The sequence below is a fragment of the Dermacentor albipictus genome, chromosome 1 (assembly GCF_038994185.2).
Source record: "Dermacentor albipictus isolate Rhodes 1998 colony chromosome 1, USDA_Dalb.pri_finalv2, whole genome shotgun sequence".
Taxonomy (NCBI): Eukaryota; Metazoa; Arthropoda; class Arachnida; order Ixodida; family Ixodidae; genus Dermacentor; species Dermacentor albipictus.
Window position 1 is genome coordinate 265,644,015 of NC_091821.1, and position 24,614 is coordinate 265,668,628.

The following is a 24,614-nucleotide window of genomic DNA, read 5'->3' on the forward strand; positions in this document are numbered from 1 at the left end:
ACATTCCAAAGTCACTTTCCCCCCAAAATTGATTTTTTTTTCTCTTTTTTTACATTTCATGTATGCCCAAAGATTCAGCAACATGACGCAAAAAAAAATGATCTTCCTATCATCATTAGTTTGGAACAGTGAATTTTCCGATCCATGCCCTCGTATTGCGAAACCGAAAATCAGTACTATTTCTTTCATATAATAATATTTGAAATACTTTTTATTTTTCATTTTATGTTGTCACCGAGCAGCCACACAAACAAAAGGAGACCCTAGTTCCTCTCAATGGGGCTCCAGCTATGAAGCTAGTGAATTTGAGGCCTCTGTGTAGTTTTCGACAACTTTCACATGGTTTGAAGATTTGTTTACGTTTTGCTCAAAACTAGATTTTGCTCCACGTAATGTTACGCAAACTATGATAACTTTTTTTTGTGTGTGTGAATACTTTGATGTGAAATTTTGCATACTCATTCCTCACATAGAGATGTGTGCAACGAACTAGAACACAAGGAATTGATGCAATATTCTTGCATTTACAGCTCATTTTGCAAATGAATTTGGTTCTAATCAGCATTTTTTTTCACTTAGCTTAGTTTTTCGAAGATTACTTTCTTAATATTCATCACATTGCATTTATCCTAGTTCATTGCACAGGTGCCCCACTTAGCTACACAAACGCCAAAGCTTTACTCAATTCAGCAATTCATTAGTTACGTATCACTGCTGGTGCGACTAGTACTTTTACTACATCTTATGACAAAAATTACCTGCCAAAAAATAAAATGAACCATTTCCTGCACTTTAAGTAGTTGAATAAATTAAATAAGGCATGTTTATTCAGAAGAAGTTGTTTAAATCCTGCCTTCCAATTTAAAGAAAAGTTTTTGTGTATGGCACTTTAAGACACGCGTGAATTGAAAACAATAACAAAAATAAAATAACAGACTAAGCCAACCCCTAACAACCGTCGACGCTAATATTTATTGAACTTTCACGCCTGTAACTCTACAGAGGCATACGCGGTAGATCGCGCCTTCTTATAGGAAGACACAATTTACCGCGTAGGCAACGATGGATGCGACGCGTAAATGAACAGAGGTTATATAACACAGACATCGTTTCCTTGCCTTTCCATGGGAAGAGTGCCCTGTAACGAGACAGAACGAAAAGGGGCTCTGCTGTATCCTTACCAGCTAGTTCCTCTCAAGCTTATAAACGAAACAGGATCATGCAATCGCGCATTCAATATTGGAGGAGGGGTAAGATGCGCCCAGGGGGAAGAGCGTGCTCGTAAGCATTGCGGTGGGTCGCATCCAAATCCCACTGCCCCTTGCTCCAACATCGCCCGCCGCAATACGCGGCCCCTTTTTCCTCGCCCCCGAGACCCCAGCCCCCAATGATGGCACTACTACACGACCGGATCTTTGCACGCCAATAAGCGCGCATCTCGCTTCTAGCTGTATTGTTTTTCACAGGGTAGCAACAAAACACAGGGTAGCGCGATAGTGGAAGGCGACGGTGTTCTTTCTTTTTTTTTTTCCTTTCCTTTCCTTTCGTTTTTTTTTTTTCTCCTATTCCTGCTTACTGCTTTAATGAGCCTGAGCACTCGTACGGCGAACCAACGTCAGCAAAAAGAACACAAGCACGCATGCGCGTGCACACGACGCACGTTAGAAGAGAGAGAGAGAGTGCCCAGGAGGGGATCGCGCCACGCCCACTTTCCTTCAGGGAAGCTGTGCGCCCCCTTCTCACGCAGCGCGGCATCACCCCTCGCAGTCGGCGCGGAGAACCGTGTCCAAAGAGAGTCGTCAGGGTGCTCCCTTCTCACGCGCGGTTCTCCCCAGTTTAAATCGACGACCAAGAGTTTCGATGGAAGACAAAAGAGCGCGGAGCCTCAATACCGCTTGCGCCACTCGCCAAGGCGAAACGACACCGTCGAAAAAGATTCGGACGTTGCGAAAGGAAGCACAGAAACGCGAGAGGACGATCTCTGTGGAGAAATTTTGATGGCGTGCACTGTCCTCTTTGTCACAGAACTTTTTGGACACTCCACGATTGCTCATACCGTTCGCGAAGGCACCTGCACGCTGGTGCAGTTGCTATGCGTGCGAATGCTTGGAGCGTGCTGACATTTCTTTCTTGCACAACTCGCCACATAGACCATCGGTCATGTCGAGCTGAATGCGCCGGTTTCCAGCGAAAGAATGGCGCTTCGGGTCATCTGGAATGCATTTGTTCTTGGCGACTTGCAGAACCGATTGTGACCAGTCGAAACGTGGAGGGGACAGCGCTCGTCCGGTTGGCCAAGCGGCCACTTGACAAAGCGATTTACTTCCAGTAATATGACCTTCGGAGTTAGATAGACAATAAGGCAAGCTGAATATGAAATACGATGAGACACTGTATTGGAACGTGAGTTCGAACTCCCGCATACAACTAAACGCAACGCATGGAAGACAAAGAGAGAGCGTAAAGAGGGTGCACACCACAAAGAAAGGTCCACTCCGTAAATGTAACTTTGCGATCGAAACAGTGCAACAATGTGCAACAATTAAGGGGCAACAATGCAGAACATGAACCGTACGCGAATACGGGGCAGAAATGCCGCGCAGTCTGCGGACAGATTCTTTGGGAACTGTCTTCAATTAAACACAAACGATAACTTGCCACTTTGTGCCTAACGCTCTTGTTTTATTTTTGCACTGCTAACTTGTTTAGAGAGCAGCAAACGAAGATAAGGCCTACGAGGCCCACAAGGGCCACGGCCGCAATACAATCGCTCAACTAATTTCGCCAACGGGACCGTCTTGAGTGCAGCGCTCTACGTACTGCTCCCAAGGCTTGCGAACAAATATGCCGCCACATATACCTAAATATCTAGGACAGCGTGTAGAGGTTTATGAAACGCTCCCGCGGCGAGCATGCGCAATGAAGTGGTAGAACAAGAAATAGCCAGGGACGAAGCAGCTCGCGAGGGGCGGTACGGAACGCCAGAGGCGCGGCGTAGCTCTAAGTTCACAGCACGCGTGCGCCTTGACGGTCGCTCTCCTTAGCTCCGTCATGGTGCAGCATTCCATCACAATCACTTCACCTGCTGTAGCGCATATTCGGTGGGCGCACCCAGGCGAGCTTTCGCCACGGGTACCGCGAGCGTGCGACGGATAAAATCGCAACCTCGCACGCAGACAGAGGTTCGACCTTTGCAGGAGGACTGACACACTGCCATTTTCGGTGCGCTGAGCTCACGCAAACACATTCAGAGCGCCCTGAATATTAGGCGCCACCTCTCTGTTATGTACAAGGACCAGTCGAGAACGCCCTTGCCGACGCAAACGTCGTCATATGGTATCCGCTTACAGGTCTTGGTTCAGAAATTGAATTGCTGTCGGACCAACAAAACCAAGCCTACGCTGCAGTTGTACAAATCGAACTGCCTCATTCTCGGAACAAAGCGACAAACGCGACGAGAGGCTGACCCACGAAAACTGTGGCCAAAAGCGAAAACGTGACGCTTGAGTATATACGAATCGGCATCATTACCAAATCACTTAACTTTGCAAAATGACTTGTTTTGCGCACTTCTGCGCAGAACAAGTCAGCGTGCGACCTACGATCCATTTACAAGGCGCAAGCACCCGAAGTTTCATTACATGGCTAAAACCCGTAAACTAATGTAAAATACTCGCCGAGCTTTCCGACGTAACAGTGAAAATATTATAGCATTCGCGTGAGAGACGCGCTGTTCAGCCTGAACAGTGAACTTGTAACAAAAAACAGCCAGAAGTTTCGGTTTGCCTGTGCTAGTTTACACTCGCGATTACGGCCTCCTTTCACTCAGGCGACGAACAAAGCTTATAAATTAATCCCCACAAGTACACGACGCTAATTTATCTCACCATGGCACAATGCACAAACCCAAGCACAGGCCAATCTTTAGTTAGATTCATTCATTCTCCTGTCATATAATATTTACGGGCTCAACATAGCTTCATATGGACGCGCGAGCACCGCCGGCTATTCGCGAATAGTTCGTGACGACGCTGGAACGAATATCGCTGATGCGAGTTGGAGAAACAGGCAAAGCAATACAAGCTTCAAAAATATATATATAAATAAAATATCGAAACATTTCGCACTTCCGTGGCTTACGCTATGACGTGACACGGCGCAATGACACGGGTCAGTGAAGCAGTCCGGCAACCCTCTAGGCAAGAGTACAGCAAAGTGGACCAAGATAAAAAAAAAAGGAAGAAGAAGGAAAAGTAATTTAAAAAAAAAACTAAATAAACTGGAGAGCAAAGAATAATAAAGGAAGAATGCAGAAAATCCATGAGAGTTTTTCTTCATTCACCTCTAAATTTAAGTTGGCACACCCCCAAATTTAGGTTGGCTCACCCCCATTTTCAAGTGACCCACCTCCAAATGTCAGGCTGACACACCTCTAAATTTCAAGTAGGCCCACCCCCAAATTTTAATTGGTCCGCCCCTACTATAAGCTTCCCAATGCATTTTCTGTGGAGCCCTATGTATTCTTATGGTAGCTACCAATCATCTACATTTACACCATAACAGCGAGTAAATGTCCTAACTTCGCAAATTACGTATTTTTGCGCAGATACACGGCAGTACACCTTTAGCGTGCGTTTTCGTCTGACGGAGCTGGGGTATTCGCCAAGGAATGCTGACGCATTAAAATAGAACCAGCGCGCGCTCAACTTCTCGGGACAGAGAGAGAGAGAGAGAGAGATGAGAGAGAGAGAGGTTAACCAGAGGCGAGTCTTCGGTACCATGCACTGGGGTGGAGAATGTAGAGGTTGGAAAGCGGGCAAAGGGAGAGAAAAAAAAGGCACGAAAAGAAAACAAGAACAGGTAACAAAAAAGGCGTTCCAATCACAGGCGTTCACACAGGCCGGTCGATCTAAAGAAGCGCAGTAGTGCTTGCACGGCCTTCTGATGCAATGTTAAGACGCGTCGATGTTTCAAAATTCTTTCTTCCGACAGAGGCTGGTCGTCCAACTGGTTCAGCACGACGGAAAGCGATTGTCTCTGCACACTGTACTGCGGGCACTGGCAAACAACATACCCAATCGCTTCCATGACGCCGCAATCGCCACGTGCTGCGGTGTAAGCCAAACCTATGCGGAACGCCTAGTCCTCAGTGAATGCGACGCCCAACCATAGCCCACGCAAAAGGGTCGCGTCTCTTCGGGGAAGTTTTGGTCGAACTCGAAGGCTTAAGTTTGTAACCAGGGTGTACGGACGGGCGTGGATATAATGCGGTTCATTCTACTCTGATGTAGTGCACTGGAGTGCAAGTAGGCGGAGCATCCTTGCAGCATCTGTCCTAGACAGCGCAGCCGGGACAAACTTATAACAAAGTATAAGGCAAGTACTGCTGTGGTAGCACGCATCTTTGCAGAGATTGCGCTATATCGGACGTGGGCGACGGCTGGCGACAATGTGCGTCGACGAATGCGCCCAAGCGACCGGAGCAGCGGTTCTTGTCTCGCTTGACGGCTGCGACGTTTCCGGCACCAGCGCTGGTTCCAGAGCACTCGGCCTCGAAACGCCCTGACAATTCCGGGGCGCGGCCCTACAAGGCCGCGGGCTCAGACCTCGCCAGGCTGGCAGGTGCAGCGGAAGCGGCGAGGAAAATAGTTCCCCGCCGACATGCGCACGCGACCGCGAGGGCCAGAAAGACGAAGGCAAAAAACACAAGAAACAAACAAAATTTAAATGAAATGAAAATGGGGAGCGTATAGCTCGAAAGGAAGCGAAGGAGGATCGATACAGCAAAAACACGTCAAAGAATAGTTCGTCCGAACCTGTAGAAGGATCTGCAGAAAAGAGAGAACTGTCGTACTTGAAGCATCGGGCTGTTCTTTTCGAGCAGTCCGAGTCAAATGTAGGCAAGCTGTCTAAGCACGGGGGAATACCCAACAAACGCTCCAAGAGTCAGATTAAAAGCTTATAGCTCTCTATTCCCGATGGGAATGATGAAAAATGGGATTACTGTGCGCCTAAGCTCTCTCAAGCAAAGTTAGGTACACAGTGCGGTGGATATTATAGAATAACCGAACTCTCGATGCAGATTTCAGAGGGAGAAAAATGTACCGCGAAAACACGACGGCCGGTGGCGCGAAAAAGTAATAACGGAACTGGCGCCCACTCAGCGACAGAGGTCCATGATCGACGCCATTGGAGGGTTTAAAGGAAGGCGAAAAGAGGAAGTACGGTTCAACCTTCAAGCGACTTTCTGTTGTTGTTCTGCCAGCATTTATTTCAGTGACGTACAGCACCTTTCTTTAGGTTCCATTCCTGATAGAATTCTCTGTCGGGGAAGAAATAGAAGATAGATAAATTATACTAAGCACCTTGCTGCTCCAACTGAGGGCAATAAAAAAATTGGCTCGTGACTGACAACCGGATTCCGGGAGTCCGCGAACTTGATCACAAAACGATGGCGGTTTATAATCTATTGGATGCTTTGGAAAGAGATACCCGAATGAGCTCCGCAGGTTACTTGCTTCTGCGTGCGCAATGCATGTCCTCGATGGTTTCCTTCTTTGACGCAGCATGCCCAAATCAGGTTTTATAGTCACTATAATGCTGATGTATGGATTTTTATGGCGCAAGGGGGTGCAAGGGTGCAGTCGGTGAATATGCTGGTCAGGTCCTGCACTCATAAAAAAGAATCGCCTACGCTAGAAATGTTTGTAAGAACAAATGCCAGCCGATCCTGGTACTGGACATATATTAGCGAATAAGGCGGCCCGCAAATGGCAAATAGCACTTACAAACGAAAAGATTTGTGAATTATGCCGCAGGCTTTTGAAGAGCGAACGCCTCTGCAATTCCGCGGCACACACCAGCTCACCTACCAGCATGCTGCCCAATTCCACGCATCTGATGAACTGACGTCATTTAAGGATTACCAAGAGGAGCGGAGGTGAGCGCACAGCGGCGCGCACTTTGTCTGAGCGCCAACTGCAAAGGGTGACGGCATTCGCTGCGTTCTAAATGCGGGCTCTGTTGAAATATCCGGCCAGCTTCGTGTGTACCTCCTCACCGTCCGAGCGCTCCAGCGTAGGCGGAGCGCGGAGACGCCGTCCAAGCCGCGTACACGTAATTGCCAAAAATACGACATATACCTACGGTGAAGGCCGCGGCTAGGCGGCTCTTCGAGGTAAGGGGATGAGGAGCAAAATAAGGAAGGACAGGCAGGAAGGTCAACCATACGCACGGCCGGTTTGCTACCCTACACGGGGGAAGGGGCTCAAGGGATGAAAAGAAAGAAAGGAGCGGAAGGAAACAAGGTGCTCTCAGTGTGAATACGAGTGGTTCTAAGCGAACCATCTTGGTTGCGTGCCCCTCGAGAAATAGGCGTATAGATATCGCCTAATATAACGCGTCGTGCACGGTGGAGAACTTAATTGGTGCGATCAAAATTTCTTTCTTTCTTTCTTTCTTTCTTTCTTTCTTTCTTTCTTTCTTTCTTTCTTTCTTTCTTTCTTTCTTTCTTTCTATTCGTAGAGTGTGGCATCGAAGTCCGTTTGCTTGAAAACAGACAAAACAGTGGCGGTGCATCCATCCTTTCGTTTTCTGGGGCGCGTCTGGATATAACGTGGCTTCAGTGACGTGACCTTCGCGGCATATCACGTCATTGAAGCCAGGTTATATCCAGACGCGCCCCAGAAAACGAAAGGATGGATGCACCGCCAATGTTTTGTCTGTTTTCAAGCAAACGGACTTCGATGCCACACTCTACGAATAGAAAGAAAGAAAGAAGGAAGGAAAGAAAGAAAGAAAGACATTTTGATCGCACCAATTAGGTTTTCCACCGTGCACGACGCGTTATATTAGGCGATATCTATACGCTTATTGCTCGAGGGGCACGCAACCAAGATGGTTCGCTTAAAAAGGAGGAAAACAATAAGCGGGTTCTGCAGTGAGGCTATATAGAAGCACCGACAATACTGAAAAGGAACGTACAGCACAAGAAGAAAATGCAGCCGCTAGAATGAATGGCCATTCGCGTGCACATTTCGCCGCACCAGGGGCCCTTCACCTTGACGAGCGAGCTGCTCGCGAACTTTCGGCTGACCGCCATCTTTTTCCTCTCATCTCGCCTGAAACGGCCGCCTCTGGCCAGTCGGCGGGAGAGTAGGGGAACAATGAGAGCAGCCCTTGGCGCCAGAAACATGCACCGCAGTGAAACGGCGACACGCGGCAACGGATAACCCGGGAAGGAATACATGAACTTCTTATGGAAGTAAGAACGGTTCGAAAGGGCGAGCGTAGGCCAACCACGAAAGGCGACCACCGGCCAATGAGAGGCAGTTTTTACATGCGAAATGTTCGTGGTGAGTATGCGGTCGCAGAGGTCAGACAGACCGCTATCACACCACGCTCACAGCGCACGCGCAGCTGCTCTGCCCGCGCGATGCCGGTAGTTTCCGCCGCTTTTCCACCGTAATTCAGTTCAAAGCAACCTTCAGCAAACTATAGCTGTGGCTAGCAAGCATTGCAAGCGAATTAAGTGTGGGAATTAAGCGTAGCATTTCGTCAATTCTGCTGTACATTCTACTTATCCGCACAATTCCCCGCCCCTTTATCCCAACTTCATATGAGTGCTGAGATGCAAGATCGTAAGAAAACGACAAAGGTATTTTTTCTTCTTCTTTTTGCTTTTCTTTTTCTCTTACTTATATGCATGTAAGCCCTTCGGTTAGTATTAAGCTGCATGCTCCACTGGCTGCACCAGGAATTAATGTTCTGACGGTTACAGCTTAAGAACTTTATCTTCACAGCAGTTAACATCATTAAACAAAACATTCATCAGCAAACAACCCTACTTGAACGGGTTGACTAAATACGTCGACAATATCATTCATATGTATTAAAATAATATACAAATCATATCAAGGGTTAACGGCCTGTAACGGAACAACAGAAACCGTATACCGCTAACACGGTGAAAAGTTCAGCACCTTTACCCAATCCGCATCTCCATATTATGCCCAGGACTATATCTTGTAAGCAGCGAATGGGGCTCTAAATCGGATCCGTGACGTCAATTCCAGACCGTTCTTACGCGTTGGGAAAAGAAGTTTGCTCAATGGAGTCGCTGTTCTGAAGTGCGCAACGCTGCTGTTGCTGCACGGTTTCCGTGAGACGCTGCGACTATATAAGGTGGTCCTTGTGCGGTGCGTGTGTATGCACAACGGGCGCCAGTCGTACGGCGGTCCTCCCTGCTGACCCCGAAAGTGGCGCCGCATACGAGGACGCCCAGAAGTGGGACAGTATACGCACCCGCACGCTGGGAAGGATAGTTTATGGCCGATCTAACGCGGCTCGTCACACGGAGATGGTACAACGGGAGCCTGAGAAAATACGGCGCCACAGCCTCACACGCGGCGTGAACAACCTGACCACATCGCAACGGCGCCCACCAGGCGATAAAGATAGCTCCTTGTGCTGGAACGCATTCGCTGCTACTCCTCAGACTCTCTCGATAATGTGCGTGCGCAAAGGCTGTAAAAACGTGCCGCCAGCTTCGTCAACGCACGAGCTCTCCCACATTGGGCATCACGTTGGCTGTGAAGCGGCGTCTGGCAAGAACTGCCTCGTATGGCTCGTAAAATTCACCGTCTCTCGTAACAATTGATCCACATGGACATCGACATCCCTTGGGAAAGCTCCAGGCGTGTTTGCGTTGTTGTGGGAAACTAAATGGGGCCACTGAGAAGGCATACAACGGCTGTGCATGGCGATGTATCCCCGAGTGTTTCTTCGTTGCTCATTCTGCCACACCATGAACCAACCGGCCACGTCCAAGAGTTTTCTACTTCAATATGAACGAAGTTTTCTACCTCCTGGTCACTCAGAGCGTGACTATAGTATGCACACGCTCTGTTCTGTCGCCTTCCGAAATTTTAGAGCTACTTCCCCCATGTAATAGCATAATAAGCCAACAAAGACACCAAGGACAACTCAGGGGAAATTACTTGTACTTACTGATTGAATTAAAGAAATGATAAGTTAATGGGAATGAAAGTGGATAAAAAAAAGCAACTTGCCGCAGGTGGGGAACGATCTCACGTCTTCGCATTACGCGTGCGATGCTCTACCAATTGAGCTACCGCGGCGCCGGTGGGAGAACGCCGATGGAAGAACGGCGCCGCGGTAGCTCAATTGGTAGAACATCGCACGCGTAATGCGAAGACGTGAGATCGTTCCCCACCTGCGGCAAGTTGCTTTTTTTTATCCACTTTCATTCCCATTAACTTATCATTTCTTTCTTTCCGTAAACTCGCACAGCGGCGCGAAAGCCCAGGCGTGCGCCACGCACTGACAACACTGACCAGTCGCCGGAGAAACCCACACCGACTTACCGCGCGTTTTGCTCTCGTTCAACACAAGCGGCTGGCCAAGTATTCTGACGAAGGCTTTCACAGTCTCCTCGGAACAAAATAATGTCAACGCGCCCGAAAGTAGTTCGTCACGCGAAGACACTTGTAAAACCTTAGCGAGCCTCGGTCCAAGTCGTCCAGCGACCGAGGCTCGGGAAGCGCGACTCAGAGCCGGAGACGCATGTGCGCGCGGATTGCGGTGTTCACGGATGGACACACCGCCCTGACCGCTCGCTGCCCACGAGCAGCGGCCCATTTGCGGGACTAGGGCACGACTGGCGATGGCCAGCGTCGTCAGGTCGACCTCTTCGCAGTGCAATCACGGGGCTTCCTCCGGGTCGCTCCACCGCCACGGAGATAGAAAGGCAGGGAACCGGGGACCGGCCGCGCACCGTTCGCCGAGGAGCGTGACCGCGTTTTTTCCAAGCTGCGTCGCGCGGGTTGGACGAATGCCACAGAAAACAAAAGCGCTTTTTCTTCGCCTGCCGCTCGCCATCGCCGACGTGCGGGCGCGACGTCGAGGCAGCAGTGCCTTCGTCGCAGCACCGAAAGTGCGCCGGAAGCGGGTCCTGAATGCGTTGCCTCTCGGCACTGTCCTGTCGGTGTGACTTTCACAACCACTTTCCCCGCACGTCTTGACCTATGCATCCATGTCCGATTTAGCGGGCCGTCAACAAACGCTTGAAAGCACTGTTCGTCGTTTCTAAATTGAAAGAAAGAAAGAAAGAAAGAAAGAAAGAAAGAAAGAAAGAAAGAAAGAAAGAAAGAAAGAAAGAAAGAAAGAAAGAAAGAAAGAAAGAAAGAAAGAAATCTAATAGGAAGACGTACTGTATATAAAAGGTCTCAAAAACTTAATTACTACAGTAGCGGCCTTTCAAAACACGTTATTTGCGGCAGAATTAAGAAATATATATACGCCTTTTCTTTCTTTTCTTTAAGGGCTCCAGCGGACAGCGGCGAGTGAAGCCCACGTACCTGAACAGATGTATATCATAGGTAGCGGCGTACTTTCTTAATCAGGAAAAGTAAATCAATCGAAAGGCCGCGCGCATCGCAACTGTTCCATCTTTCGGTAGTCGCATGAACTGCCCTGTTGGAATAAAGAAGTTAAAGACTGGAGCGATGGAACACGAAAGTTTCAAAGGAGCAGTAGAACGATTCATCATTTAGCCTGAGGTCGTGTTGGACCGAGGCTCGCTAATTCACCACATGTGAAGGCTTATAACCGACCATTTTGTTATATGATTATTTCTCACGATGTTTTTGCTATTTTATAAAAAACCTACCTCTTATGTAATGGCCCTGCAAGGGACTTTTAAGGTAATAGACTCAACTGTACTATGATATAAAGGAGTCAAGATTAAACCTTCTCACTCCTACCCTCCATCTGTTTGAGAACATCCATGACCGTGAGCCTGCTTCTCTATAAGCTTTCAATCAACGCCGCTACATGAGTTAGAGCTACGACTGGTTCGCCGCAGTTCATGGCCTCTACCAAAACGCGGTAATCATCTCGCTACCAACCGGCGACCAGCTCAACTGTCCAATTCAGTGTCACGGCGAGCGTAAACAAAAGCCTGCTCAATATGGCAACTTAAGATGCGCTCCGTTTATGAATAACCTATCGCGAACACGCTCCTAGCTGCCAACGTTCACTCAGGCGAGTTCGTACTCCCGTTTGGGCTGTGTCGGGTACATCATTCCCGAGTTGGAGTCCGAATGAGTTTGAATGAGCCCGAGTGAGGCCTAAGGAATGGGGATGATATAAAAAGACCGGCGGAAAATCTGCTCCATCACAAACATGACAGGACGCGTATACGTAAATGAGAGAGACAAATAAAACAAAGTCACTGCTTGTGGGAGTGCAGTTGAGCGCTGAAACAAGTGCACGCGTCAAAGAAGTGATGACACACAGCTAGCCTGATGGGCACGAACGGGGAGAGGAGGTTAGAAATTAGATTACAGACATGGGCCGGCGAATCGTGTAAATGGGGAGTGAGAAAAGGTGTGAAACGGGCACGCAAAGCGTCTAAATGTTTGTTTTCCCGCAGTTCTAATTTCTTAACGACGGCAAAATGCCCGAGAGCGCATGAATAAATGGATATAAAGAGTCCACACTGCGGTGCAAAGATTGTGTCTTTCTGACTATGTGGCAAATGCTTGTTCCAAGTATCGCAGATATATGGAAGGTAGTGAGAACAGCGCGGCAGGCGTATAATGGCGCAAGGCGATATTTTTAACCCGCAGCTGCACGAGTACTCCACAACAACTGTTGGACGGCAGCACGTGTCGGCTGTAGAAATTCGTAGTTCGGGGTTTTTGGCACAGGTTTTGTTCTCCTTAGACCAGCTAGCTTGCGCTGTTAAGCCCGAGGTTGTGGGATCGAATCCCAGCCGCGGCGGCCGCATTTCGATGGGGGCGAAATGCAAAAACACCCGTGTCCCGTGCATTGGGGGCACGTTAAAGATGGTGGTCAAAATTAACCCGGAGTCCCCCACTGCGGCGTGCCTCATAATCATGTCGTGGTTTTGGCACGTAAAACCCCAGAATTTTTTTTTTTCTTAGACCAGCGAGGCGTTGTGCAAGGTCACTTGCAAGCGCCTTCGCCGGTGCGCGTGTATACGAATAGAGGAGACATCACACGAGAAAGGAGACGAGTCTTGTGTCACCTTGGTTTCGAGCAATGAAGCTACTGAACTCAAGCTATAGCCTCGTATTTCTAAAACACAGCAGACGTAAATATATGGCGGTTGTGCACCTCACGGCCACTGGAATCCTGGTTCTGCTATTATGAAAACAAAACGCGTTTCACATACAATGAACATTCCACCATGTTTTACAAGCGTATTTTTCTCGTGCTCGGTAGCACCTCATAAAATAGTGAAAACTTCTAAAGATAAATATTACTGAAATATTTATAATAATATGACAACCCTGGATCCACGTTCCTCCTACTATTAGTGGTCATTTCATGCGCAGTGACTAAGAGCTGTTGACGTACGCTCGTCATCGACTCCCACGTCCAGCAGAACATGTAGCGACGCCTTCTGTTCACGCCAACGGCCGTCGAAGAGCGTTGCGATATCCCCAAGTGGACACTTGGATGTATACACGACAACGTCGAGCGACCACGCGGTCGCTGCTATCGTTCTGATGTGAATTACACACGCCAGATTCATCTGCCGCCATCGATGCAAAAGACCCGGCTAACGGTGTTTTGTGGTTGATATACAAGCGTTCGAGTCAGCAGCAGCGGATTTCACAGTACAATCAATGTGTGACTACTTTCACTTACAAGGACTTGGAAATCGATTGGTTCATTCTTAAAGCTAACGCATCGAGAAGAGCGCTCACTTCACGACGAAAACATCCGGTTAGGGCCTTGTTGTTTACGTCTTAAAAGTCAACGATTGTATTCTTTCATTTCTGATGTCGCAAAATGAAGTCATGGTGCAGCTACAAGGAAGAACGGATTCAGCGGAGTTCTATCTGCAACTCCGGCGACCTGGCCGGTGGACGCGGTTCGTCGCCGAGTCTAAAAATAACGGCCTCCCCTTCGCTCTTCGTCTCGAACAGACCCCCGCGACAACACGCCCTAAACACACGCGCACGCACGTGCAAACAGCGCTGGCCGTTACGCATCCTTAAAAATACGGCACTGCTTCGTATGCATGGGTGAGGCGGATACATTACCTAGCTCCCCGCGTATACCCCACAGCTGGAAGCGGTTCCAGAGGCGAGAAAGAGAAGAAAAAATAAATAAAGGTAGCCCGTCTCGGGCCACTGCAGATCATTTTTTTTTCTTATTCACTTCGGCAAGATGATCATTTTCCGAGCATTCAACGGGAAGGTGGATAGGTTAACGGGCATGGTAACGCGACTCGCAAATAACCTCGCCTCACTGTGCAGTAACAGCGCATGTCCGGCACGTTAGCCACCTGCTCCAGGGCATCCCGCAACGATGAGACGGCGAATGCCAGGCGCCGGGTCAACAGCAGTAGTCGCTGAGGCGTTGTTAAGGCCGCACGTGAATCTGCGGGAACGCCTCAACACCTGATGCCGCCTTCCCGTAAAATGGTACATGCACCTTGAGCACTGCACCAAACGTGCACCCGTGGACGCGCGCCGATCTATCTCGGTTGAAGCGTGAGAAAACTGCCCGGAGCAAAAGCAACCTTCCACGCAGCGGCTTTGCGGCAGAGGCCCGCCGCGAACCCGCTGCTACGAGGAAGGAAGGCAAACCTGAATCGCGGTCCCTTACCGCCGCCACGAGGAGCTTATCACTGCATCCATCCACTTTGACAAGCGCTCGGAGCGGCCGGCACGCGCGCACGCACACTGGCCGCCACCGTACTCTACTCACCCCGAGGCTGTGCGCTATCTGGCGAATAAAGTAGAGGTCCAGGTCCTGAATGACTTCGAGCTGAGTGCTGCTGAACAGCGTGTCCGTGCTCGAGTGTCCTCCGAACAGGCTACGCGCGCCGAAGCATGAATCCATCCTGGTGAGAAAAGCAGTGTTCCTTCTTCGCCCCCCACCCCCCTCCGGGGGAGCCTTCACGAGTCAACACTGGCGATGAACACAAAGCGGCCGATGCCAGAAGGGAACCACATGAACTCGTCACAATGTGATATCACGGCTCACAAGATGAGCCATCGCGAATACTACGAGACCCCGTGGCCCGCACGCAGCAGGCAAACTTTGTCGTCTGCCGCTCTCCGTGGCAGCGCCATCTGGAGGGACAAACGCTTCCTCCAGAATATCCCCAGGCTGGCGGCTCTTTCTCCCTAGCATTCAGCGGCAACGCTCGCGGAGCGGGAGCCCGCGGCATATTTCGATTTCCTCCTCACTGATTGCCTTCTCGCTGTCTTCGTTTTAGGTCAATAGCACGGTTGTTCCGGTAATGCGAACGGCTCGGACTAAGGATTCGTCTCTCTGTAGAACCGCAATTAGGTGCAGCATCGCCTTTGCGCTCAAACCACTCAATGTGGTCGGAATTTTGTGAGGGAGGCGCCAACCATGCAATATAAGCTCACAGCACTAGCTTCAATGATCTGAGCTATGCTTCAGTTTTTGTAATCACTCGTGAAGGCTAGCCGTCTGCTTCATAGCGCATCGATTTCAGCCCAAGTAACTGGAGCGCACACGCGAGATTCAAGCTATAAACGCGCTAAAGTGCTAGTCTGAGCACCGAAGGAACACGGAGTTCGGAACTGCATATGAAATATGCCGCTTTCCTAAGAAGTCATACCATACATAATAACACACATGGGGATGATCGTTGAGAGCGGCGCTTCTTTCAGGGAAATATAAGAAATATACGTCTATGCGTACAGCAAAGAATTGGCGTTGCCTGCCGCTGTTCGTAATACAAATAATGGCACATTTGGCAATTATGTCTGAGAGCTAACAAGCCGTCGCGCTGCCAGCGGCTACTCTTATCTTATACCGTCTTAATTGCTAGCGAAATGTCATGGTAGTAGTCAGCTCCGTGCAGCTCTAAACGGCATATAAAAATAAAGGCGATTAGTTGGAAGAAGAAACTGAAGTATGTAAGGAGGGCAGAAGAACAAATGCTCTGCGTCTACACAGACCGCAAGAAAGGCATGTGCTGTTTACTTAAGCTTCATTCGAGAGGTTCGACGCAGGCCGAGCTAAAAGGAATGGTTTGGGCTAAATGGCTGCATGGAAGCAAGCACAATACCCAATTTCAGTTTGATATTCTCATGGTAATAGCACTTCTGTTACCACTTTGTCTATCAACATAAGGTTTTACGTAACCCAATAAAAATAACGAAGAGCAAATGGTTAGAGCACAGAGAGATACATCGAATTGTAGGACATTAATGTATATGGGCCCACAAGCACGCTTTACGATGGTGCTTTACGCATTTTGCTGAATGACTAGAGGCCTAACGAAAATAGTCTAGGTTTGTCCGAACAGTAATTTCCCAGACCGAATCGAATCGAATATCCAATACGTTTCAAATATTTCTCGAATAATGATCTGCTGTTCTCGCCATTAATGTAAAGCGATTATAACACCTTAGTATATTCACAACATTAGCAAGTTCTTGTCATTATATCGCACGTTATGGAACGTTATTTATTATTAACAGCACCAATTGTGCAACAGGAGCAAGTAAGCTATTCATTCGCATGCTCAGCACTGATTGGCGAGTGCGAAAGGTAGCGGTTTAGCCTGAAAAAAGTCTGGCTCCCTGAGCGACCATAGCGTGCTCCGCTACATATTTGTACTCGTGTTACGGCCAGCCAGGATCGAATTTCGAGCACATTTGCTCTAATCTTATGCTTGACTGGGCACAGCTGGCGACTTCAAATATTCGAAATCTATTCGAAAAATATCTGTACTTACGAACAGTGACTTCGATTCGAAGGTCGAAGTGAATTGGACTAGTTATTGGAAAGTTTTGGATATTCGTACACCCGTAGAAAATACAGCGGTGTCCAGCAGACACCATGTCGTGACTGTACATACGTTGCAGAACTATAACTCTCTAAGTGCAATTCGAAAGAACCGACAATCCAAGCTCGCATAAAAGCAGAGTGTCGTCCCACTGCTCTCGTAAGGCAGGATCGACCTCAGTAAGGGCTACCGGATGACGGCATGGAAGATGGGACATTGACTGCCACGAGACCATAAATCAAAAGCGTACCTTGGCCTCACCCCTAAAGAAAGAAACATCATTCATGATAGCAACGAAAATTTTTATCCGCGCTGCGTTCATTGCCGTTCTCTTACTGTCGGACCGGGGAGGGGGGTTGCGTAGGGGGTTGCACGTAGCCGATTGCGGTCATTAATCAAGAACGCCGCGGTAGAGAAGTCAGGACGGAACAGCGACGACGCCAGTAGTATCTCGCGGGGCAGCCAATCGCTTCTCCCCAAGTCAGGCCAGAATTTTCCCTAGGACGCCGGCGGCAGCAAGGAGCGGCGGCAAACCGGTGTTTCGCCTGCGAAGCTGACGCGCTGATCGAGGCGACCCGGCCGGGAGCAGAAAGACCACCGCCGCCTGTTCGCGTCACCCCGGAGAAGACGACTAAATGAAAGTTAGTTTCGTGGAAAGCGCCGCAATGTGAAGGCCTCGCTCGCTCTCGTGCACGCCGCTATGTATAGCTGCATCTGCAGCATCCGGCAAGCAGCCGAGTCAGACGAGCGCGCTTGCCACCGCACGCAGCGTCGTCGCGTGCGGCCCCCGACCGCAGCTTCCGCCGCCGCATTTGGCTTCCTGCCGGTCGTCGTCACCCCGTCGTACGGGCCTGCCGAGCCTCTCGTGAGATACGCTCCGCTCGGCAACGGATTCGCGGCATCCTCGCCCTCTGGGGTGCGTTGCGCGTCCCGATGACCGAGTGACTCACCATCATCGCCACTCGCGCAACTCGCCCTTCCAAGTGTGCCATCTTGCTCAGCCCCGTCGTCGCCCCAATCATCGCTCGAGGGAAAGGGGTTCCGTTCTGTTTGTATACAACACAGCAGTTTGGGTAGCCTGCCTTTTCTCTTTCTCGCGTACCGCGGGCGGTTTTCCTGGCCGGAAATCGAAGCGTCATCACAACACGCACGGCTTGCATATGGGAACCGGCATCCCAGACGATGACGAGCTCGTTCGCGTTTCTGCGCGTAATCTCACGGCACTCTGTCAGCTTATCAGACACAAATGGGCCCTGCAGTCTCCCCTTCTGTATCCCTTTCGCTTGCTCTAAAGGACAATGTGGAGAATACCTTAGCTGAGCGTAAGAATAAATCGTGCTGGCCCATTGAGGCGCAGCTCTTGATCACGACTGCATGCGTCTTGTATACGAGATAAGTCGAGACAGGAAAGGATCGAGTCCTGCCAACAACTGTGGCGCGTGCGGGAGCGCGTGGCTTGGCCGAGAAACGAGTTAAATTAGCACCGCTTATTTCTATCACACGCAAAAGAGGCCGCATTCCTTCAGTTCCTCGTAGGTGCACAGACGGCGAAAGGGCGACGTCCATTACTGCCCACCTCGGCGGCATTCGCGTACATAAGGGACCGGCGCTGCTAGATGCCACCGTTCATCGAAGAAACGGAACGCGTGACCTCAAAGGTCACGGCGTTGATGCCGTTCACTGGCAGCCGTCACCCCGATGCGGCGCCTCGCAGGCTGCTGGAACGCCGCTGCGCGCCGAGAAGCCGCGTCCGACTGGCGCTTATCCCGTGACAATCGAGCCGCTATCGGCGATGCTTTCACAATTGCGGTGGCTTTCTGTGTGTCCAAAGGCACATTGCTCGACTGTCACGGTGTTTATGCCTCGCGTACTGCTGATGCACTCAACAACGACACGACGGAGAAACCGCGGTGACGCGTGCCAACTAATCCACAAATTTATATTCTCCTCCACCTGCGCTGGTTTGGTCCACAATGAACGATTGGGGTTCGTTTCAAAATGCTCGTTTCTCGTGAGCGCGGTTCGGTTCATGCAGCACCTATTCGCGCAGTAAAGACCTCGGTGAGAAAAGTGGCATCGGCTGGCTTGCTTCCCAAGTGAATGCTCTGGTCACGCGCGCAAGGCCTCCGCTCTCCTGACGGCCTCCGAGGTCATTCGGCCAGGCTGCACCGACAAGCACAGCGAGGCCTACGTCGCGTGTGTCAGATAACCATCGCTGCCCGTTAAACACGGAGGCGCGTACTCGTTTAGTTTTCCGCTTAACCCTATGCGTCCGGCCAGAACGCGCAAGCTATACAAGAAATGAGATGGCAAAAGGAGGAATCATACGTACAGGATGTTTCAGCGAACAGTTTCAAATTTTTTTAAAGGCTGCCCGTGGCAGATAGCTTAATTCTAGTTCATGAGGTGGTCTACTCAAAGCGGCGGACACTACTCGCAAAAAAGATTGAAATGCATAATTGAGTAATTAACAAAATTTCGCTACTTAGCTTTTTAACTAATTACCTTATGACCCATATTGAAATTTGCAAATTCTAGCCGCGGAGTTCGCAAGGCGGATCCACTTGGAACGAATTCTCAAGAAGATACCAGTTTCGAGATATTAATTCCCGAACTTTGCGGGAAAATGCATTGTCGTTCCAGTTACTTGTGTGCTTCAATGCCTAAAACGACGTATGTTAAGAAAGTAACTCGAACGCCAATGCATTTCTTTGCAAAGTTTGGGAATTAATATCTCGAAACTGGTGTCATCCTGAGAATTCGTTCCAAGTGGCTCCGCCTTGCGAACTCCACGGCTATAATTTGTAAATTGAAATATGGACCACAAGGTAATTAGTTAGAAAGTTAATTAGTGAATTGTGAAAGTTAATTAGTGGATTTTTTGTGCAAGTAATGTCCGCTGCTTCGAGTAGACCACATCATGGACTAGAATTAAGCTATCTGCCACGGGTAACCTTTAAAAAAATTTTTGAAAGTGTTCGCTGAAACACCCTGTATAACGTGCACACAATTAGCTCAGGAACCGGAGGCAAATAAGACTGGTACAGAAAGAAGATATATCTCCTAAGCGAAGTTACAAGCGAATACAATGGCATTTGTGCTTAACTGCTACGCGAAAAATGTTTCGCCTACTACTACGCGAAAAATGATTCGCCTACGCCTTCACCGCAAAACAGTCACAAAAGAATTGCTGCATCAAAGCAGCGGCGTAAACGTCGTCTCGAAAACAGAGGTTAATACTTCCGGCGACCGCCTGAGATTACCGACAGTTTCTCTTTACACGACTGTTCAGGCTTGGCTATGTACACCAACAAGCTAGAAAAAATGGGCCGTGGCATTTAATACGTGTTTTGAGGCGAATGACACGATGGTACAATGAAGCTTCGTCACTAAACGCAAGTGGACAAAAAACGGCGAGTTGAGCATAATATGTACTGGTAGAATACTTATGGGTTTGGCTTGTTGGTGCACACGTATCCGCCTGCGACATTTAGAATTCTACTGATTGTGCTAGACTACATACTCTGGAGACAGACACTATAAGCACGAGAAATCGAAATTAATCACAGATTAATTACCGATGTCTAGCTTACTAGCTTTTAAACCATTCACTTTACGGCAAATGTTGCAGTTCACGAATTGTATCCGGTGAGTTCGCAAGTCGTATTCACTTGGAATGAGTTCCGAGGATGACACCATTTTCGATATGCGTTCCCAAAGTGTGCCGAAAAATGCAATGTTGCACCAATAATTTTTGAGCTTGAATGCCTAAAAATACGTTTTGTTAAGAAAAAAAAAAGTAAGTGGAACAACAATGCATTTTCCCAGCAAATTTGGCGACGCTTATCTCAAAACTGGTGCGAGTTACACAATTCGTTTCAACAGGATGTGCCTTGTAACCTCACTGGCTTCAATTCGCAAATTGCAATATGCGCGCTAAGTTAATTTGTTAAAGAGGTGATTAGTGAAATGTTGTTAATACATTAATTATTCCCTTCGATTTCTTGTGCACGTCAGCCTCTTCGAGTAATCCAGCATATTTGTGCTATATATATCACAGGCAATATTTCTTTTTCTTAATTTTTCTCAATAGCAAAAAGAAAAAGAAAACACGCCTGGTATACAACAATCGCTAACTACAAATGAAGGACAGTGCATGTCCTGTGTTTTTATTGTTTTTCGTCTAGTTTCTGCGCGCTGTGTACCCATACGTATACAAATACAGCAATGTCTTACTTCATAAAGATAGCGTCGAACAGGAACTCATGTTCTTTCAACAGACTAGAAGCATAGCCCTAATAGAGCACAAAAGTGACCTGGAGGTTAGTTTCAAGGCATTTAAAGTATGACCATTACTAACGATCGGTTACAACGATCGAATAGCGCAACAGCACAGTGTCTCAAATGTAATGACCATGCTTCAAACAAAGACTCATTTGAACTCGATCATAGGGGGGCCGCAACCAGCCCCTTGAATAAAGGTAACAAAAACAAATGCGAGGCAATTTCTGCCTCTCCGATGGTAAACAAGCTCAGACTATCATTAGGATGTACGTGAAAGGGGGTATAAATGTGCCTGGACTCAACAGTTAGGACTTGCCGCCAGCACAGCGGCACTCTTTTTTGTGCGGACACTTGGATACCGTGCTTAGAATCTCACCCTCCGGTTGGGGTGCTGCGCTTGACACGCTAGTGCACGCTCTTCCCAGGTGGCACATCAGCGACAAGAAAGCGAGCAGTGAAACAGCGAACTCAGACTGTCTCTCACTGGTTATCAATTACTCGGACTAACACGTTCCAAAGTCACGCAGAGTCTACGAAGGACACCGTAGTGGAGGCCTCCGGATTAAATTGGACCACACGAGGTTCGTTGACGTGCACCCGTAGGACAGAGCGCTCTTTACGTTTCCTTCCGTCAATCGGAATGCGCCGCCGCATGCGACCGGAGGTCAAACCGGCGGCGTCGATTTCAGCAGTCAAATAACGGTCGACGACAGCTGCTTCGCAGTGTGACAACAGGACACTGAAACAATTCCTACCGATGGCACCTTTGCGTGGACTGCGAGAAGACGCGGCCCGCCGACAGGCAGCCGAGAGCCCGCTCGCTCCCGCCGCCTGCGCAACGCACTGACGACGAAGCGCGCACTTCCGCGTGTCTTGCAGTGGCCGGCGAGCGACGTAACAGAAAGCGCGGAAAGATCACAATCTCCGCGACGACTAATCGAATTAAGCGCGAAGCGTCCGCGGAGCCATTTTCATTAGGCGCAGACGGTCGGCTGCCTAGCTTTCTTGGTTGTTTTTCGAGGCAAGCTGCGTGTCTTTACTTCTTAATTTCGTTTCACGCATCTGAGAAGACAGCCTGCGGCACTTGCCAGCTCCCCGCCACCTTACTCTCGCCACACGTTGCGAAGCAGCCTCCTTTCCAGACGGGACTTCAAAGATGAACGGCGCACGCATCGCCAAATTTCAGGCGCTCAAACGTCTCGCACACGCGAGCGCCCGCACAGTGGCGCAACTGTCGGCCACCCACACCGCTTCCAGAAAAAGCCCCTCGGAAATTATTCCTCTCTGCCGCCATTTCGCGATTGGCAACAACAGTAATTGCCAGTGCCAAACTAAGTTTATCCTGTACCCGAGTTGAAAGCTATCTGCCTGCGCGCGCGCGCGTGTGTGTATGAGCATTCTCATCATGAGGTGAATTACTCGTGCTTTAGCACTGAAGAAAAATAACCGGTATATATATATATATATATATATATATATATATATATATATATATATATATATCCACAGCTTAACAATATGCCGATGCACTCAAAGACGACGCGACCAAATGCATGTTGCTCACTTTTGTACGTAGTGTGTCGCGCTATTCCTAGTATTTTCTTTAATTAGATAATTACTCAAGATTAATTAAACAATTTCCGAAGCAACGAAGCTAGGAAAAAAAATCCAATTACAAGGTTGCAGAGCGGTTTGCAAAACGTCCGAATAAACAGTTTCTGTCTTTCTAGCTATGAAGTATTAGTGTTTTTCAGCTTACTGCGGATGCCCGCGAGATAAGCACGCACGCACGCACGCACGCACGCACGCACACACACACACGCACACGCGCGCACACACACACGCGCACGCACGCACGCACGCACGCACGCACGCACGCACGCACGCACGCGCGCACACACAGACTATCGTGTATAGGCTTTAAAAGCGCGAGCAATTTCGTGACGCCTTTTTTCAACGAGGAAGCAGCTTGCCCCAGGAGCTGCAGGCGGACAGAGACGGCAGGCTGCAAGAATATTTCGAAGCTGGCACCCGGGTACGCGACCGATCCCGATGACAATTCAACACCTACGAGTCGCTGAAGCAAACCGCGGCAGCTTCACAAGAAACAGGCAGAGAGCTTCAGTCATAAATAATGAGGTTCGCGTCAACGTATTGTTTTTCATGGCGGCTAATCCACACGCTAGCACACTTAGCGTGAGCGCACAGCTCGGTGCGTCCGACTCTAGCTGCCTGGAGGATGTTGAAAACAGCTGGACTGCACCCCTATCATCTGCAGTTGCATCAATGCCTGGAGTCAAGGGACCTCCAAAAGAGACTCGACTTTGCGAATTGTATTTTGATTCAGGAGGAGCAGTATTCTGACTTTCTCACCAAGGTACCCTGGACTGACGAGGCGAACTTTCCCCGAAATTGCCAATATCCACAACACACACTATTGGAGTGAGCGAAATCCCCACTGGTTAGGAAGATCCCGCCACCAATATCAGTGGTCTTTTAACGTTTGGTGCGGAATATATGAAAGCACAATCATTGGCCCAGTGTTTTTAACAACACTCTGACCGGCAAGAGGTATGTAAGTGAGCTCCTAAAGGGCCGGTTGAAGATTTTTGCTGCAACATGCCACTAGCCCGGCTTGACGCAATGTGGTATCAGCACGACGGGGCCCCAGTCCACAGCTGCAGTCAAGCACGAGCATGGCTTGATGTTACCTTCCCAGGGCGATGGGTAGGGAGAAATGGGCCTGTCCTGTGGCCGGCAAAGTCACCCGACCTCAACCCTATTGACTTTTTCTGATGGAGCTATATTAAGGATCACGCATACACGACGGAAACGACCAGTCCAGAAGCCTTACAGGAGAAGATAACTGAAGTATGCTGCAGCATTTCACCGACGGTGCTGAAGGCAGCGACAGCAAGCGTTCTCAGAAGATCCCAGCGTTGTATCGCTGCAGAAGGTGACCTCTTCGAGCACTTGCTGTGAAATCGCACGAAAAATAAATGTAAATTCAGTGAAAGACTGCATCTGGCCATTTAAGATACATTTATGCTACCACTTCCAGCCTTCCGAAAACTGAGTTCAATTTGCTTACAGCTATCGCGAAATGGCGGACCTGTTACTTCCGGCAGTACAAGCGATAACTGCGCTAGCGTAATTGGCACAGCCAACGCCTATACGTCGCTGCCCTGCCGCCTTTTAAGCGGCAGCGCGCCAATGGCTGTTTGTGCGCGGAATGTTTGGGAGCAGTGCAATCACGACGCACAAGCGGGCATGTCACTGTGTGTTTTTCTTTCTTTTTGTATTTCGCGGGCATCACAGTAAGCTGAAAAACACTAATAGTTAATAGTAGAAAGACAGAAACTATTTATTCGGCCGCTTTGCAAACCACTGTGCAACTTTCTAATTGGATTTTTTCCTAGCTTCGTTGCTTCAAAAGTTGGTTAATTAATATTGGCTAATTATCGAATTAAGCAAAATACATTTTTTTAAATTATGGGTTTTA

At 49.0% G+C, this 24,614-nt stretch overlaps 1 protein-coding gene and 1 non-coding gene across 2 annotated transcripts in view; both read right to left on the reverse strand.

Annotated features, from left to right (window-relative positions):
• The window catches only part of LOC135915486 (rhotekin-2-like), a 76,945-nt gene extending 61,835 nt beyond the window's left edge, over positions 1–15,110 (reverse strand). The window contains exon 1 of the mRNA XM_070531309.1: positions 14,767–15,110. Within this exon, the coding sequence (XP_070387410.1) occupies positions 14,767–14,901 (135 nt within the window). The 5' untranslated portion in view covers positions 14,902–15,110. The remainder of the gene's footprint in view (positions 1–14,766) is intronic.
• Positions 10,068–10,139, reverse strand: TRNAT-CGU (transfer RNA threonine (anticodon CGU)). The gene has a single exon. It is a non-coding gene; the product is annotated as a tRNA-Thr (tRNA).
• Positions 15,111–24,614: the final 9,504 nt, after the last annotated feature.